The sequence below is a fragment of the Gymnodraco acuticeps genome, unplaced genomic scaffold, assembly GCF_902827175.1.
Source record: "Gymnodraco acuticeps unplaced genomic scaffold, fGymAcu1.1, whole genome shotgun sequence".
NCBI classification, from domain to species: Eukaryota; Metazoa; Chordata; class Actinopteri; order Perciformes; family Bathydraconidae; genus Gymnodraco; species Gymnodraco acuticeps.
Window position 1 is genome coordinate 1,815,914 of NW_022989949.1, and position 18,761 is coordinate 1,834,674.

General features: G+C 42.2%; 1 protein-coding gene across 3 annotated transcripts in view; it reads right to left on the reverse strand.

Moving 5' to 3' along the window:
• The window catches only part of LOC117542718 (RAS guanyl-releasing protein 2-like), a 36,326-nt gene that overhangs the window by 13,581 nt on the left and 3,984 nt on the right, over nt 1-18,761 (reverse strand). For all 3 annotated transcript variants that reach the window (XM_034210542.1, XM_034210541.1, XM_034210540.1), the window contains exons 2-8: nt 7,482-7,605; nt 7,141-7,243; nt 6,904-6,960; nt 6,304-6,435; nt 5,843-5,993; nt 3,619-3,792; nt 539-655 (exon numbers count right to left, since the gene is read on the reverse strand). In XM_034210542.1, coding sequence (XP_034066433.1) covers nt 539-655; nt 3,619-3,792; nt 5,843-5,993; nt 6,304-6,435; nt 6,904-6,960; nt 7,141-7,243; nt 7,482-7,551 — 804 coding nt within the window. In that variant the 5' untranslated portion in view covers nt 7,552-7,605. The remainder of the gene's footprint in view (nt 1-538; nt 656-3,618; nt 3,793-5,842; nt 5,994-6,303; nt 6,436-6,903; nt 6,961-7,140; nt 7,244-7,481; nt 7,606-18,761) is intronic.

An 18,761-nucleotide genomic window follows, 5' to 3' on the forward strand; every position in this document is an offset into this window, starting at 1 on the left:
AACAGCCAGAGAATCAGCACTTTTGAAACAGGGCTGAAACAGAGGGGATTATGGGATGCTGCAATGATCTGTTTGGTGTTTCAGCCAAACACTTCAGAGACATGTTTTGTATATGTGAGAATATATTGATGAAAAACAGTATAATAGGGGACCTTTAAGGGGTGAACAATGGTAGAAGATGAGTTGGCAGCAAACACAAAGCCTTTCTCAAGAGAGATTTGTTTAGAAGAATCAGAAACATTGTGTAAAACTTTGATCCAGATGGACTCACATAACAGACGAGACTGCAACCCAACTTTTGAGTTACATGGCTTCGATTCATAGCTCTCAAAACCCACAGAGTAGGAGTAATGGGCACAGATAAGGAGCTTGGCAGCTCATGCGGAGAAGATGCGGATTACTGAATCAAGATGTAATATCACTTGTTTCGCTAAGTGCATCGACACGCAGTGAACATTGAATTTGTGTGGTGGTGTTTACGCTGTGAGTGCCAGAAAGAGATCAGTGAAGGTTGAGAGGATGCTAGCAGCTACTGCACCTTGTTGGTCTCGGCGCTGATGTGGGTCTGCGTGTCTTTGAGACGAGAGATGGAGCTGTTGCTGAGGCCGCCCACCACAGCCATCAGTGTGTTAAAGTTCTGCAACTGCAGCAGCTTCTGTCAACGAGAAGGAGGACAAAATAACTCTGAGGGTGAAAGAGGAGACAGGGAATGCTTGTATAGGGCGAGGTGGTGGAGGTTAAAAAAACATTTTACAGTATGAGTAAAACAAATTCAGCAGCATGCACTTAACTCGATCTGGAATACCAAAATATGACTGAATGTTGTAACCTGTCTATGTCAAAGTTAAGCTAACACTTTGTGAATGGCGCTCCGCAGGGCTCCCCGCCGCCCTTCAGCCTGTGTGGCATCTCACAGAAAAATCGATGGGGTCGCAGCTGTGTGGGTGGGCTGCCAGAGGGGATCATTTGGTTCAGCTCAAACACCCTTTGGAATCAATTGGCAAAGCAGTGTGAAAGGCAGCCTCGCATTCACAGAGTGCGTTCGGCTAAACTGCATGTGCATGTGACCGTCAGAAAGGTCTCGTTGTCAACATGCCAGGGCTTTCCACTGGGAGTAGAATAAATGGTGTTTATATAAAAGGGCTACGAGAGGGATTCACCAACTGTTGGCACTCAGCCGATTGGTGATGTGGCTATTTATTCAAAGCCAGAAGGCACAGACACATGCACACGTACCATATTGTGAAATAAATTAGAATGGGTCTTTTTAATGAGCATGAAAGGGATGTTTTTTCATTTTAAATTATAATAGCAGTCTGCACAGCTAAGACTAATGGATGTGAGTCGTTTGTGATGCACTCCCAACAGGAGGCTAAAATTGTACGACCGGCGCACCCTGAGGGAAGCTTTGGGAAATGTCAAGTATGTCAGGACTAGCTCCTGTGTGGCCTATGAATGCACTTGGTATTTTGTTGGAAATGTTTTGTCCCTGCATGTGCTCATACTCGGCTATCATACTAAATACCAAAGTTTGAGACATTTGAAATTGAATTCACCATGAGACTTTTCAGCAGGGATGGTCTGTGCCCAAATGTTCACTATTTCTGAATGAATGACATGGCCAAAAGGACATGGGTGCAAAGTGGGAAGTGCTCGTTGTAATACGAGTCATGCTCGCGCTTCTGTGTGGCTACCCTAAAGCACGCCGATGCTAAGAGTTAAATGGAACAACACATTGCTAACATGCTAGCAATGACAATGCTAAGAGAGAATCTAAAACTCTTTTTAAAAGAGAATTGATCATTGTTAATGGGTGAAAAATAAAATAAGTATGATATCCTGCAATTATTTGTATGTTCACGACCATTCAGCATTGTTTATGCTAACAAATTCTAATTACCATTACACTTCCTATGTTAGAGATTCACCAAAAGACACTGATTGTGGTGATGAAAAGAAACGTAAAAAGGAAGATTAGGAGGTGGGAGACCATTGGATATAATTATCAGGCTTTTATTAGCTGATCTGTCATATGCATTATGCTGGTTCAGAATCAGCATCACTACTACATTGTCAAAGTTCCAGGAAACACTGGAAAAGTCCTGCTCAATGTCAAGGAGTGTGAATAAGCAAGAGAGCCCTGCTGACGTTTTGGAGTGATGGTGTATTAAGATGGATCTGTTCAAACCTGCTGAGACCTCGCTCAATAAATGATGAGGGACAGACGTTTGTTATAACTGAAGAGAAGGACAGATGGAAAATGAGTAATGAGGATGCATTCACATAGCACTGCAGGCTATTCGGATGAGAATAATTTCCTGCTCTTTCAATGGTCCACTGAAGCACCCTCGCCTTGCACAAATGAGTGAATTGCCATACAGGGAGACCTCAGCCCATCTGGCAGAGCAAACGATAACATCAAACTGAAAATGTATCAACAGTGAATGACAGTCTCAAGACATATGGGCACAGAGCCAAATACAGTAGGGCAGCAAGTTGGAAACTGGATTCATTTACTATGAGCAGAGAAATTGAGATACATGGAAAAGTGTAATGCTTCTACACAAATCTTTGCAACTGACCAAAGTTTACCATTGTTAAAAAGACAACTGTCCCCTTAATAGTAACAAGTTAGCACTCAGTTAAGAAGGATAGTAATTCCAGTGAAGCTGAACTTGCAGGAAAAAAATATATATTAACCATATAACAGCATTCATTTAATCATTTCCTCCAGTGTTTAAAATGATTAATTATTTATTAAAATATCTCTGCATCTACTAGATACAAAAACATTTTGTACCGGCATTAATTGGTCCCCAATGATGCATCCTACAGCCACTCTAAGGACAAATGATACTACATGCAAAACTAATGGCATAGTAATTTGTTACCTCCTAAAATAAAGTAGCACTCTAACACATTAAACTGAGAGGGAGAAATTGGGAATTTTCTCATTGATGTATGTTTATGTTACCTAAAATGCACCACAGTCTCCCGACCACCCTTTATTTATCTCTGCAGTAATCCCACCTTCAAACAATGTCCACTGATTCCTGTATTGTAGATTTATATCAGTGAATAATGTCTAACCAACAGGAAGTGCACACTGTGTATCATTGTATATGTTCTGTCTTGGCTCACACTCTTTCGGGAAAAATAGGTGATTATGTGATTTCCATTCATTCAAATGAATGTTTACCTGCTCATGCATTGTTTTAGACACTTTCATAACCCCTTGGATCCATAAAAGCTGTTTGGATAATGCCACAAATGCATCATTACCTAGCTAAAACAATAGTTCCTAGATGCTTTCCCTTGGCAGCAGCATTATGTTAAAGAGGTCTCAGTGGGCATCTTACCATGCTAATCCCTCTAAAGCCTTTCTAAATTAAACTCACTTTTTCTCCAAGTGTGTGCCCCTGAATGGGAAATGATCCATCTTATTTCAAATCAGTGCTGTGACTTTTCCTCGCTTCTCCACATCTCTTAGTTTAATCACTAATTCACCTTTCTTCGACTTTCTCTCGTCTGTCTCTGTGGCTGCAGGCAATCATCCCCCCCCCTCCTGCCAGCTCTGTCTCTGTGTGAGTCCATTAGGGCTGTTTACTGCAGACAGACCTGTGCCACCCTGATGAAGTGGGAGATGACGGCGGCCCTCTGCGGGGCGGTGGGCTTGCTGAGCACCATGAGCTGGATCCACTGGGAGACGCTGTTGAAAAGGGTGATGAAACGCTCCAGGATGGGGTTATCCACCGTGCAGCCGTGCATCACAAAGCTGTGGTAGTCCTGAAACTGAGAGGAGGTAGGAGCATTACACATTTGATTATTAAAATAAGTTGTGAAACTGATATCTTTAAATGGTGTTGCAAAATGTCTTGAAGGGTCTAACTAAATCCACAATCCACATTGCATTTGACCTATACTTAAAGGAGGGGTAGGTAATTCATTTCAGAAACACTTTTTGTTATATTCCATGGAATGCTATTAACATCCCGATAGCAATGAATACATTAAATGCTTTGACAATAAATACGTTAAAAAAATTCATCTGTGGAAGCCGTGGCGCTGTAACATGTAGCAGCAGGCAGTAGCTGGTTAGCTTAGCGTAAATAATTAAAAAGGGGGAAAAGGCGACCTATCAAAACAAAATCCCCAATCTAACACCTGTACTTATGAACCTGTTATATTATGTTTTGTTTATCTGTACAGACACTTAAGTTTAAAATCCACAATTCTCTGTTTTATAGTAAGTTTATTTAGAACAATGTTAAAATATCCCTTTAAGGCAGTGGTTCTCAAACTTTTTCTGTCAGGCCCCCCCATTGGAGAAAAAAAAAAGTCGGGCCCCCCCAACACAAATAGTCAGGCTCAGTGGCGGCGCCAGAGACTTCTTTTGGGGGTGCTGTGGGGTAGCTTGACGTTTCATAGAGGGTGCTCAAACATTTAGGGTTTCCCATTAATGTACCGGGCGCTTAAGTGGAATTTTCTACTGCAACAATCCCCACGCAAATACACAGTGTACTGTACCCGCGACTGTTACAATGAAGGCTCGATAATCAGCTCACGGCATATAGGTGTAAGCAGGGGTAAAGTGCTATTTTTACAGGTGGTGTGTGGACCTCACATAGGGGGGTCCGGGGGCAAGCTCCCCGGGAAGATTTATTTTTAAATATTGAAGTTGAAAGCATCAATCTGGTGCACTTTGAGAGCAAAATGAAGAGATCTATGGATACCTCTCTCAACACCCATATGAAACAGAACTGTAAACAGATTTACTTTTTCTTTATGGATATTTTACAAATCACCCTTTTAAACATTATTCTTGTTTTACTGTCATATAGTATTTCATACCTGTTTTTCATTTATTCTCTTATTTTTGTATAACTATAATGATCATATAAAGGTGTGCCTCGGAAATAATTGTTTACATTAATGGTGACCAAAACATTTGAGACCCACAGAGATAACACTGAGAGTCCTTTAGCTCACTGAGTCTCTCAATCTGACAGGAGAGGACTCTCCTCCACTTTGTTGTTGAAAAAACTCCTTATATCCGTTAGCGTAGCTCGCTAGCACCAGAAGCTAATAACAACGATCTCCGGTACCGGTGCACTCTCTCTCTCTCTCTCTCTCTCTCTCTCGCTCACGCACACAAAATGGCTCGTTCCACACGCACACAGAGTCGAGCTTTAATGAAACACAGAGACCCAGACGTAATAGTACTGTACTGTATCATATTATTTTCGAATCAATAATGTTTCAAATTATGATTTTTTTTTTTTTTTTAATAACCATTTCTCCTCCTGGTCTCTCGCGCCCCCCCACTTTGAGAACCACTGCTTTAAGGCATCAACGATGATAACAAAGCAGCCAACAGGCTGATTGATAAAGCCAGTCTTTACTAGGAAATAAAGGGGAGATGCAGAACAGCAACATCACTGCGCATTTTACATAGTAAACTAAATGCTCTTTTTATACCATGACTCATTTGGTTTTATATTAAGCCAGCATCTATTTTGGAAAGGAAGCAAAGACAAAGCCAAGAAGACCAATTACCAGCACTCATACCACCAACACATCACACTTGAATAAACTATCTAAAAATGTCTACCATTTAAATCAGCAGCACCCAACCCAATCATGCTTTTGCTTCTCAAAATAACACTCAAAGAGCAACATGTTTGGAGAAAACAAACATAATTACCGCCAGTAAAAGTTGATTTTTACCAGTATTGCTTAGCAACTACAGAGAGCATGCAGCATGTGGCATTACTTGAGAATTCAAGGAATTTAAGAGCTGTAAACACTCGACACACAGTTTAATCACAGACTACAGCCTGACCAGGATCTTGCAGAAGGATTTGTACTCCAGGTAGGTCAGGTGTTCAGCCAGCTCACAGGAATCAAGGTGGTCAAACAGCAGGGACATTTTCCTCTTTTTGGACACTGACGGGACACGCTGAGTCACCTGCCGCTTCCATTTATACGATGGCCTGAAAGGGATGATAAAACACACACAAACTGTAGAATATTTGATGAAAAGTCTCTCATTTACAACCATAAAATGTTTCTACAAATGCAGAATTAATTCCCTCGCTCAGCTGAAGTCACACATAGGGGACTTCCTTGTCCTCATGGAGCACTCAAGGAAACTCGAGGTCACACAGAAATGAATTTTGTTGAAAAAGGAGAAGTGATTGAACTGCTAATGACAGCTCAGCATTGTCTGAGAGCAGGCAATAAAAGGGCACACTGATATAAAACCCCTCAGACAGAGATGTTCATTCACTGTCAACAACTCACACACTGTCCAGGTCAATGAGCTGGCTCTGGCTCGCGTTGCCTTCAGTGGTCAGGAGGTCTTTAAAGTCTTTGATCTCCTCTGCCAGCTCCGGGCTCAGATTGAACTCTGCTGGAAACTCAGAGATCCAGTACCTGCAAGGCAGAACAAAGGGATGAAAAGACAGTGACGATGGAAAAGGATCGACTTGTTAGCATTTAAACAACCATGTCACACTTAGTTGTGGACTATCCATGATTTAGTTGTGCTTAAATACAAAAATATATTATAAACATGCCTTTATTAGACCTTGTTGTCAAAAAGCAGTCAACATAAGTTATCTTGAGCGAAAATGAAAAATAAGTGAATATCAAAACAAATTAAAACAAACAAAGAAATACAGCAGTAAATGTGAAGGTCCAAATAATTTTCTGCTGTGTTTTTGCATACAATTGTATCCTAGCTCACGTAATATATGTCTGTAATTGCAGTAAATAAATGTTGCATTGTAAAACAATTTCTGTATGACATGTAGTTACTGTCAATATTGATTTGTTAACCCATAAAAGACCAAAGTACAGGAAATAAATGGCATGTTAAATCATAAATAAAAAGATGAGTACTTGACAAGGTGGCATATTCTTGTTCGGCGCTCAGCAGTGCAGCTCTCCTCTTGATATCTTATCAAACAGTTAAGGTCCAACTATGCAAACTCTTAAATATAATTGAGAATGAACAGATAAACCAATCAAGATAGACAACAGGCATTGATTATATCTTTCTGTCACCAGCGTTTGAAACGATATGTCTAGATAATCACTAATAGATCTCATCGTAGCATAAACAAAGGTGAAGGATACTTGAGCACGAGCTTCTTGGCCAGGTTGATTGAAGGAATATACCAAGGGTGCATCATGATAAACATGCGCACCATGGAGGCATCCTTCAAAGTGCCTCTCTCATCTGGAAGAAGAAAATAACATGTCACTCATCATCAGGAAGCAATACCCACAGAGCAGCATCACCTGCTATTAATTAATGTGCATTTAATTTGTGTCAGTCGTTGCCTGGTCATCATTATTCACATGCATGTCTACAGAATATAAGACAATTGACATGAAACATAACTGTTTAAGTGACAATAGAATACAACTTTGGATTATATTGTTTTATTCTAAGACATAGTGTTCAAAGGACAAACCGAAGGCTTGGATGCTCGCTTCCACCAGATCATCCACTGCAGCAGACTGATCCGACAATATGGACTCCATCGTTCCTTTCCTCGTTTTTTCCCTCCCTTTCTGCTTTGACTCTCGTGCTTCTTCCTGAACACAAAAGAAGGTGAAGAGAAAGGATCAAAGGCATGCGAAAGAGACTAATTGCTGTATGGAGCCAAGAGAGAGAAATTGAAATTCAGTGACTGTTGCAGCAATTTGGAAAAGAGTTGTGTGGTCAGATATGTTGCATTCTGCTTCACACTGTGGGGAGTGAAGCAATCAGTGTGCATCTGGATCCGGTGACGACATTACCTATTGACGCAGCAACCACTGTAAGTTATATTCTTGTTTAATTAGACTTCTCTGTTTCATTTATTCGACTCTGTATAATTGTTATTGTAGCTTAAACGGCTAAATCGCTTTTGAGAGATTTTAAATCTCAGATCTGCTGAGGCGAAACCTGCTTCACAGGTCTCAGCACTCAAGCCTGCATTAATATAGGCACGGCCAGTCTATTGATAGCGTGAAGTACAACCGCGTGACTCAGTCATTTTTTTACCTTAAAAAGCATTTAAATACCGCATTTAAAATCTGATGAACTCAGTGTGCATCTGGACCCGGTGACGACATTACCTATTGACGCAGCAACCACTATAAGTTATATTCTTGTTTAATTAGACTTCTCTGTTTCATTTATTCGACTCTGTATAATTGTTATTGTAGCTTAAATGGCTAAATCGCTTTTGAGAGATTTTAAATCTCTGATCTGCTCAGGCGAAACCTGCTTCACAGGTCTCAGCACTCAAGCCTGCATTAATATAGGCAGGGCCAGTCTATTGTCGCCCATCAGCTGTAGATAGTTAACTAATTAGAGGGGCGTGGCCCAACAGCTGTGAGAACTGAGCAATCAGGCGTCCATTTTGGGTAGCTCTTTCCTGGAGCGTCAGCTTCAGCGTCAGACAGCCGAAGACTGACAAAGACATTGGAGTCCTACGGGAGTAAGACTGACAAAGACATTGGAGTCCTACGGGAGTCACGAGGGAGGCAAAGAGGAGGCAAATCCTACTCTGATTGAGCTGGTGTCTTATTTCTCTTTTCTTTAGTTTTCTAGCCCCTCGTGCTATAATCATGTGTATTTTCTCCATTCCTGTTCATGTGTCTTCTCGCAATTATCACTGGCCCCGTGTATCTCCTAATCGATATAACCGGCCTGCTCTCATCTATCCCACATGCTCCACTGAGATCCAACATCTAGTTTCTGGTGGCCTGTGGAATTGCCAGTCAGCTGTTCCTAAGGCTGACTTCATCTCTGGCTACGCCTCCCTGCAGTCTCTGGATTTCCTTGCTCTCACTGAGACCTGGATTACTCCATCCAACACATCCACCCCAGCAGCTCTCTCCACTGCATATTCCTTCTCCCATACACCCAGACCAACTGGCAGAGGAGGTGGCACTGGTCTCCTGCTCTCTCCCAAATGGAGCTTTTCCCTCTTCAAACTACCTAATTTCACTCCTTCCACCTTTGAATTCCATGCCGTCACAGTAACCCATCCTATACAGTTAACCATTGTTGTTCTCTACCGTCCACCAGGCGCCTTGGGGGACTTCTTGGAGGAATTAGATCATCTCCTCTCACACATCCCTGAAACTGGCCCTCCCGCTGTACTTCTCAGAGACTTCAACCTCCAGACAGGGAAGACAGACGAACTAACATCTCTGTTAACCGCCTTTGCTTTCTCACTGTCTCCGTCCCCACCGACTCATAAAGCTGGCAACGTCCTTGATCTCATATTCTCAAGGAACTGCGCTACTTCTAACCTCTCTGTAAACCCGCTCCACACATCCGATCACTTCTTCATTTCATTCTCTCTACCCCTTTCCAAACATAACAAACGAATCTCTTCTCATCCTGCACTTGTCCGCCGTAACCTTCGCTCCCTCTCCCCCTCTACCTTTGCCTCGTCGGTGCTCTCAGCCCTCCCTTCCTCTGACTCGTTCCAACTCCTGCCACCAAACTCTGCTGCAGAAACTCTCCTCTCTACTCTCTCATCCTCTCTGGACTCTCTCTGTCCTCTCACATCTCGGCAGGCTCGTCAGTCTCCTCCTGCTCCCTGGCTAAATGATGCACTGCGTGCTAATAGAACCGTCCTTAGGGCAGCAGAGCGGAAACGGTGGAAATCCAAACACCGTGACGACCTCCTAACCTATCAGGCTGTCCTCTCCTCTTTCTCTGCTTCGATCTCTCAGGCAAAAAGCACTTTCTTTCAAGATAAGATCCAATCTTCCTATTCCAATCCTAAAAAACTATTTTCCATCTTCTCCACCCTCTTGGACCCTCCAAAAGCCCCTCCCCCCTCCTCACTTCTGTCAAGCGACTTTGTTACCCACTTTGAAAAAAAAGGTTGATGATATTCGCTCTTCTTTTTCTGACTCACCTTTACTCACCGCTGGGTCACCAGACCCTCCTTCCACCAACACACTAACCTCCTTTTCCCCTCTCTCTCCAAGTGAGGTTCTTACCCTCATTACTTCTGCCCGCCCTACCACCTGTCCTCTGGATCCTATCCCTTCAAACCTCCTTCAGACAATCGCTCCTGATATTCTACCGTTTCTCACCCATTTCATCAACACTTCTCTAACTTCTGGTCACTTTCCAAACAGTCTCAAGGAGGCAAGAGTAAACCCTCTCCTAAAGAAACCCACTCTCAACCCGTCTGATGTTATAAACTACAGGCCTGTCTCTCTCCTCCCGTTCCTGTCTAAATCACTTGAACGCGCTGTCTTTAAACAACTCTCCTGTTATCTCAATCAGAACAACCTTCTGGATCCGCACCAGTCTGGTTTCAAGGCAGGTCACTCCACAGAAACTGCTCTCATTGCTGTCACGGAGGAACTGCACACTGCCAAAACTGCATCCCTCTCCTCTGTCATCATCCTGTTGGACCTGTCTGCTGCATTCGACACGGTGAATCATCAGATCCTCCTTCGCACTCTCCAAAAACATGGAGTTTCAGGCTCTGCTCTTTCCCTCCTCACCTCATACCTGAAAGACCGTACCTACAGGGTGACTTGGAGAGGGTCTGAGTCCGACCCTTGTCAATTAACTACAGGGGTCCCTCAGGGCTCTGTTCTTGGTCCCCTCCTCTTCTCCCTGTACACAAACTCGCTCGGAACAGTCATTAGCCCGCATGGTTTTTCTTACCACTGCTACGCTGATGACACCCAATTTAATTCTGTCCTTTCCCCGCTCAGAGACCCAGGCCGTTGCACGCATCTCTGCTTGTCTAGCTGACATCTCTCAGTGGATGTCTGCTCACCACCTCAAGCTCAACCTTGACAAGACTGAGCTGCTCTACCTCCCGGGAAAAGATTGTCCCACTCTTGACCTAACAATCAACATCGGCACCTCAGTTGTTTCCCCGACTCAGACTGCAAGGAATCTGGGTGTGACCCTAGATAACAACCTGTCCTTCACTGCAAACATCGCTGCTACAACCCGTTGCTGCAGATACACGCTTTACAACATCAGGAAGATACGTCCCCAGCTGACACAGAAAGCGACTCAGGTTCTGGTCCAGGCTCTCGTCATCTCACGCCTAGACTACTGCAACTCCCTCCTGGCTGGTCTACCTGCATGTGCCATCCGACCTCTGCAGCTCATCCAGAATGCAGCGGCTCGTCTGGTCTTCAACCTTCCTAAATTTTCCCACACCACTCCGCTCCTCCGCTCCCTTCACTGGCTTCCGGTAACTGCTAGAATCCACTTCAAGACACTGGTACTTGCTTACCATGCTGCGAATGGATCTGGCCCTTCCTACATCCAGGACATGGTTAAACTGTACACCCCAGCGTGTGCACTACGCTCTGCATCAGCCAAACGACTCGCTGCGCCCTCGCTGCGAGGGGGACCCAAGTTCCCATCGGCGAAAACACGTGGGTTTGCTGTCCTGGCTCCAAGATGGTGGAATGAGCTCCCCATTGACATCAGGACGGCAGATAGCTTGCACATCTTCCGGCGCAAACTGAAAACTCATCTCTTTCGACTCCACTTCGAGCGTTAGAACTATTAACGAAGCACTTTTATACTAATAAAGGACTGGCTTACCTAAAGCCAGTTGAGTAGCACTTGAAATGTTTGGCTCTATGAAACCTGATGTACTTATATGATTCTGTTTTCTTCAAGGTTGTGTCTTCCTGGTCGAATGTACTTATTGTAAGTCGCTTTGGACAAAAGCGTCAGCTAAATGCAATGTAATGTAATGTAATGTAATGTAATGTAATGTAATGTTGACACTATATTTACTGTAGGGCTGTTTTTAATGGGGATATCTGCCTGTTGATGCTACTATATAATTGATATTATGCTGGGATTTGACCCAACAGCTTTTCAGGACTTGGAGGGTATTACAAAAACACCAAATAATCAACCAGAATAATATTCGCAGAGTTTGGACTTGGAGAATTAAGATAACATTTGACTTATCAAACCACACATATGTGATTAATTGTAAATTAGTATACTTTTTAATAATTAAAACTACACAAACCTTTTGTACAGTACTCAAAACACGTGCCATGAAGATATCTAGTGTCATTTATATAATATCAATATATAACCCAGCCCTGCTTCCACATTTGTTGAAAATAATCCATTTAAAAATGAATAATAATCGAAAATATTGACTGGCAGCTTCAGCAATAGTGATACTATTAACTATATTTGTCTTCCACACTGCCTGCAGCCTAATTGACATTTATACACTGAGATAACCATGGTTAACATGTTGCAACAATGTAAATGTAACAATAAGGTCATTTTGATAGCAGAATATGACAGTGCGTAGATAGTTCTGAGTGCTTTGAGCTCAATGTGGCTCGTTAGAAAAACTGATAGAAAGCCACAAGCACAATCAACAGGAAACCCTCATTTATTGTCAGTATACAACACAATGCAAGCCCTTAAAGCAGGGGTGGGGAACCTTTTTCCTCTCAAGGGCCATTTCAACTTTTACAATATCCTCAGAGGGCCGTACAAATTATTGACCTCTGCTTAAAAAAACTAAAATCACAGCCCATTCATTTCATTCTGTGCAAAGAAAAAGCAACCTCTTAATCCAGATATCTCACCATGACTCGCGTATGCATGCACGTACACGGTGTGGCGTGACCACCAAAACAGAAAGATATGGACACAAGATGTGTGCAAATGTATTTAGTTTCCTATCCATGTGAACATGATTTAAGTGGGGGGGGGAACTAACCTCCTCTATGGGGGGTCCGGGGGGCATGCTCCCCCAGGAAGATTTTTTTTTAAATGTTGAAGTTAAACGCATCAATCTGGTGCACTTTGAGAGCAACATTAGGAGATCTATGGATACATCTCTCAACACCCATATGAAACAGAACTGGAAGCAGATTTATTTTTCTTTATGAATATTTGACAAATCACTCCTTTCAAACTGTATTCTTCTTTATTAATAACAACTTTTTTTTACTGTCATATAGTATTTTATACCTGTTTACTTTATTCTCTTATTTTTTTATAACTATAATGATCATATAAAGATGTGCCTTTACCTCACTGGTTGTAGAAAAAGCTTCTTATATTCGTTAGCATAGCTAGCTAACCAGATGCTAATAACAACAAAGTTATTGACTGTATGATCAGTATGACAGATGAACAGATCGCCACCGGGCTTTCAACTAAAACACAGCCACGCAGAAACTGCGTCTGTGTACGGCTCCTTATCGGTACTGCAATATCTGAAGTGCTGGAGTGGCGTTCTGGTGCTCTCCGTCAGAACTGCACCCCTGTCAGTCGAGACATAATCGTAATGACACGTTAGGCTCGTGTTGTATTCAAGGACCCTGACCGTGGCCAGGAAAAACAGGCACTCGCTTGTTTAATTTGTTTGCGGTCTAGATTTCTTACATTTTTTTCTTTTTTGCGTGTGTTTATAAATTACCTCGAGGGCCGTACCAAATTGTCTCGCGGGCCGTATACGGCCCGGAGGCCGGAGGTTCCCCACCCCTGCCTTAAAGGTATATAAGCAAATACACATGGCTTTAAGTGTTGCAGGAAAAAAAAGAAAAGTAGGGAGCCATGATCACCACATCTTACTGCCCCTAACACATAACTCAAAATACATAATATATAGTATAGTATATACAGGTAATGCTAGGTTCTTGTGAAGAAATAGGAGATAAAAGAAGCCGCATATTTTTGTTTGTTGCAACAAACTGAGGTTATGCTCGAGTGACAAATTTAGGCCACGGAATCCACACCATAGCACGCTGCTGCCTCGGCTAATGGCTCTTCAGTGTTGTGGTTCTGTGGCACGGTGTGAGAGGGCTGTGATGAGTGTGTGTACGTATCTATTGTGCCTGACACAATGAAGCATTCCCCTGCGCTGTCTCTGCTGCAACGTGGTGGGCGGACACACTCAATTACAGGCTACACAAGCTGTCTCAGCCTCACACTTACACACACTTACACACACTTACACACACATATCTGCAGGGATGAAGCCAAAGAAAGATCAGATATAGAAAGAGATGGAAGTAAAGCGTCAATCATCAGTCATGCAGTGAGAGTGATAGCCTATATATTGGAGGAAATCTGTGCTGTTATGTAGAAGGTGGTCAGAACCATGGAGGGTTTCAAGACTCACAATCAAAAGGCTGTGCTGTTGCTATACATAGACATTTGAGTTCCTGTGAGGATGCTAAGGTCACCACAGAATGCAGCCATAGCGCAGTATGTCTGAAACCTCAAAAAGCAACCTGTGATATGTGGCTTATGGAGAAAAAGAGCAGACACTTGCATCTCATGAATATAATCAGAAGGAAAGTAGAGTCTAATGCACACAAGAGTTTTTAATGAGAGTCATCTAGATCTGGGCTGAATTGGATTTATTTGTGACAAAGTAGGCATCTGTTTCGCTTCTGCATTTTTACTCTCAGTTCCAGACAGTTTGTCCTCAGAGAAGGATGTTAAACTAGTTTCGGGGGGTGAAAAGAGAGGGGTGATTCAGTGGCACCTAATGTGTACCTTCTTTAGACAGGGTCTAGTCAGGCACTGCGACACAGACTGTGCCCATCTTGATGATGACACCGTCCTGCTATCCATTCATCATGCTGCTGACGGGAGAACATTCTCTCAGTGCTTCACGGAGGATTAGGAGACTGATTTATCTTTAACAAGCCCCCCCTTCTGCCTGTCTTGCAATTCTTTAAGTATTTTCCCCACATGATTTCTGACAGCGTTTCTATCGCCGCAGAGTGACAGATTGATTGTTCAGTATAGCGCACACACATGTGAGCACTTTGGTGTCATCCTTGGTTGCCAGGTGACGTCCACCCAGGGCCATCGATCTGGCAGATTAGAGGTGAGTTGGGGCGCAGCGGGGATAAAGAGAACTTGACAGGTGCCTGGTCAATCCTGGGCAAGAGGAATCTGTAGGGTGCTGCTGGTTTAGTGGGCACTGAAAATGTCACATCCTCCAGATTTTATTAGAGTGATAAAACAACACGGAAGATGTTCACCATAATACCTGTCAACACAATACCTACAAGTAAACATTCAAATACACTTTTTAAAGGTCTCCTATCATGCAACATGCACGCTTTGATGTTTTTTATACATAACTATGTACCCCCGGTGTGTCAGGGAACTCGCAAAGTGTACGTCTTTCCTCCGTACCCAACAACGGAACTGATCTAGATTTGCCTCCTATATGACATAATATCGGAAATGTGGGCTAGCTTTACACCCACGGCCCTATCAGGAAGGTCGCTATCAGAAACAATGCGTGACGTGTTTTGGACGTAATATGGTCTTTGTTTACTTTAGCAAGCATCGCTAACACTCAGAGCTAACCTGTACTGGAGAGAGTATGTGTAAAAAAATCAGGAAATTAAAAGGAACTCACCTTGTGGTAAACCCTCAAGAGAAAAAGCATTTGAGCTCCATACTGTTTCAGAAATAATCCTTGATGTGGTTGTTTAACATGATTTAGCATTTAGCTGTATCTGCCGGTAGAAATCTCCTGATCAGATCCCAGAATCAGCACTTCTCTAAAAGGGCTGAAATAGAGAGGTATGAGGGATGTCTAAACATTTTGAGCAAAACACATCATAGACATGTTTTTTATATATATTTGAGACCCATAATATATGCCTAAAAATAGCATGATAGGAGATCGTTAAGTTAAATGTTAAGCTACAGTATATCCACAATTCTTGAGTACTTTTTTACAGAGAGTAAATATATGTTCTTGTCTAAATCGCATCAGGCTTTGCAAGGAATGCCTTCCTATAACGAAGCCCACACATTAGAGGGAAAGTGGCTGCATCAATCATTAACACCTTTTCATGTCTTAAATTGACACAAGCATTGATTGATAATAAGACACTGACAGACTCACAGATAATGATATCCATCCCCCTATTGATATTCCATAATGGGCTCATTTCCACGCCCAGAGCTAATGCACGGTCCCTCAACTGCCATTGATTTCGTTTTATCCCCTGCCTTCTGGCATTTGGGTGCAACACTATTGATTGATTGATTGATGTTGTCATGGATAATAGTCACCAGCTAACGGATGTGCACACATTAATTTATTGGGATTAGCTATCAGGCATGCACTGAAAACACACACACACACAGTCTGTTCATTCTGCCTCACATAAACATGATGAAGGTTCTATCTCCAGAATGATTATATTGGATGGTATCGTCATTAGGTTCAGTTAGAGACACCTTCAGGTAAAAAAATGTGTCTAATACTTCGAATTATGATCTAAACCTGCACAATAAGATAAGAAGGTTAACATGATAAGCAGGCTAACACACTAAAGCATCATCACTGTGAACATGTTAGCATGCAGACGTTAGCATTTAGCTCAGAGCCTTACAGAGCTGCTGCTATTCTTGATCAAACCTCACTATATCAATATCACACAAGTTGCAATACCTACAGTAAGCATGCATACGATGCAAAACCATGTTAGATATACAATGCTGCCTTGATTATGTGCATATTGTAATTCAACTATTTTAGTTTTTATATGTATTATATAAATACACACATGATAAAAACTAAACTTTGTATTGATGGTTTGTTTTTGCATCTCATGTAATATAATATTCAAACAGTGACTTGGCTGAACATTCATTTCATTATGTCACATGTGATTTTGGATACTGGACATTTGGCATTTGATGGTATTTAAACATATCTCAAAACACTTCATAATATAAAAATGTTATATTAATTTGGTCTGTGGCCTCTTTCTCACATCAGTTGTATTGCTGCTGCTCATTTTCCTAAATGGAAGACTTGATGTCCAGTAAACCTATGTTCTCCTTTAACAGAAGGGTTCATTTTTTTCAAATGCAGTTACTTATTTTTCAGATTAAAAATGTTCAATTATCTGTGAGAGTGGTGCTTAGAATGAATCTTCCATCCCTTCACTAACTAGCAACTTTAACGCTTTACTTTTCCAACATCTATCAAAATTGAATGTCTCTAATGAATATGCTAATAAAAATGCTCACTACGTATTTATTAAGAGTTACTTTGACAACAGTGCGGGACATTAACCTGCACTTTAAAGCTTTATCTCAGTGTTCGGTCAGTGTGAGGCCATGTGGATAGAATTGCAATAACATATACAAACAGCACTTCTTCATGTTATCCACACCCCACTCGTATCTCTTGCTCAACCCCCCGTAGTTTGTTTCAGGAAGTTGTAGCAAGGGTGTTGCATGATGGGACATATATAGTTCTCCATAGGGGCCTACAGAGCGGCTGCTGACAGGCTCTATTTACAGACTGCAGGGTACTGAGAGCAGGAAGGGAAACGCTTCCTTTTCCCTGGACACGCAGAATGCCACATCTGTGGGGGGGGGGGCACACCGGCTGCAAACTGAGATTAGCAGCTACAGTTGCTCCTTAGGGACGGAGAGGCAGAGGGGGAGAATGGGAGATAAACTGGGAGGCAGGAAGAGAGCTTGCTCAACCTGGCTATAGCCCAGTCAAATGGAAAGAGATTGTTGGCTGAAGAGGGAAAAGTTTAAATAGGGAGGGGTTGGAAAATGCATTCAATGTGAAGGACAGCAGATAGCTTGCACATCTTCCGGCGCAAACTGAAAACTCATCTCTTTCGACTCCACTTCGAGCGATAGAATTATTAACAAAGCACTTATATACTAATAAAGGACTGGCTTATCTAAAGCCAGTTGAGTAGCACTTGAAATGTTTGGCTCTATGAAACCTGATGTACTTATATGATTCTGTTTTCTTCAAGGTTGTGTCTTCCTGGTCGAATGTACTTATTGTAAGTCGCTTTGGATAAAAGCGTCAGCTAAATGCAATGTAATGTAATGTAAGGACTCAAGCTGCACTCTTTTTCTAATCTTGAAAGAGTAAGAAGAAAAATATGCACATTCCACAATGTGTTTCTGGGACATAACAGCTGCTCGGGTGTAATGTTTTATTACGTCCTCGAAGAAAAAGCCAGGCATCCTGTTCCACATCTGGCCCACTCTCATATCTCAAATCCCTTCAAATGAAAAGTGTAATGTGTGGGCAGAGGGGCACTTCTGCGGACCCCATGTGGTGTTGTAATATCTGCCTTCTGCTACCTCCCAAACTCAACAATGTATCATTGTGTCACATTGTTTTCACTGCTTTGTGTTGAGACTTCCTGCTCAAACTTTTGTCCCTTTACCAGATGTGAAAGTTTGCTTCATAACAAACACCGGAAGGGTGTGTTGGTGTATGTGTGTGTAAAATGTGTGTTTTAAACGTGTTACTGAAACTATTTGCAGTGGGTATTATTCTAAGCGTAACATTTCCCTTGGACAAAGGTTTTTTTCTTCTTTGCATTAGAGGATTTCCTTGCCGTCAGTTATCTGTCTGACACACATAACTTCCTTTTTCATTCTCTGGCTGTGTGATGAGTGAAGGCTGAGGACACATCGAGCATTGTGTAAAGGCGCAATATAACTACTCGTTCTGTACATCCAGGCTGCCAACCGTCTAATCATTTCAGTTTTCTGCAACGCTGATGTGAGGAACATCAGTTTAACATCCTGTTTTGTGGGTTTTTTCTCAGGCCAACAAATTCTAGGTAATGACAGTTAAGAAATCAATAATTGTGCTTACAAGAAAATGCATTTGCCTGATTTTTGGGAGGGATAAAGCATGAGTTATTTGCATTCTTGCAGAGATAATAGGATGGTTATCACACCGGTT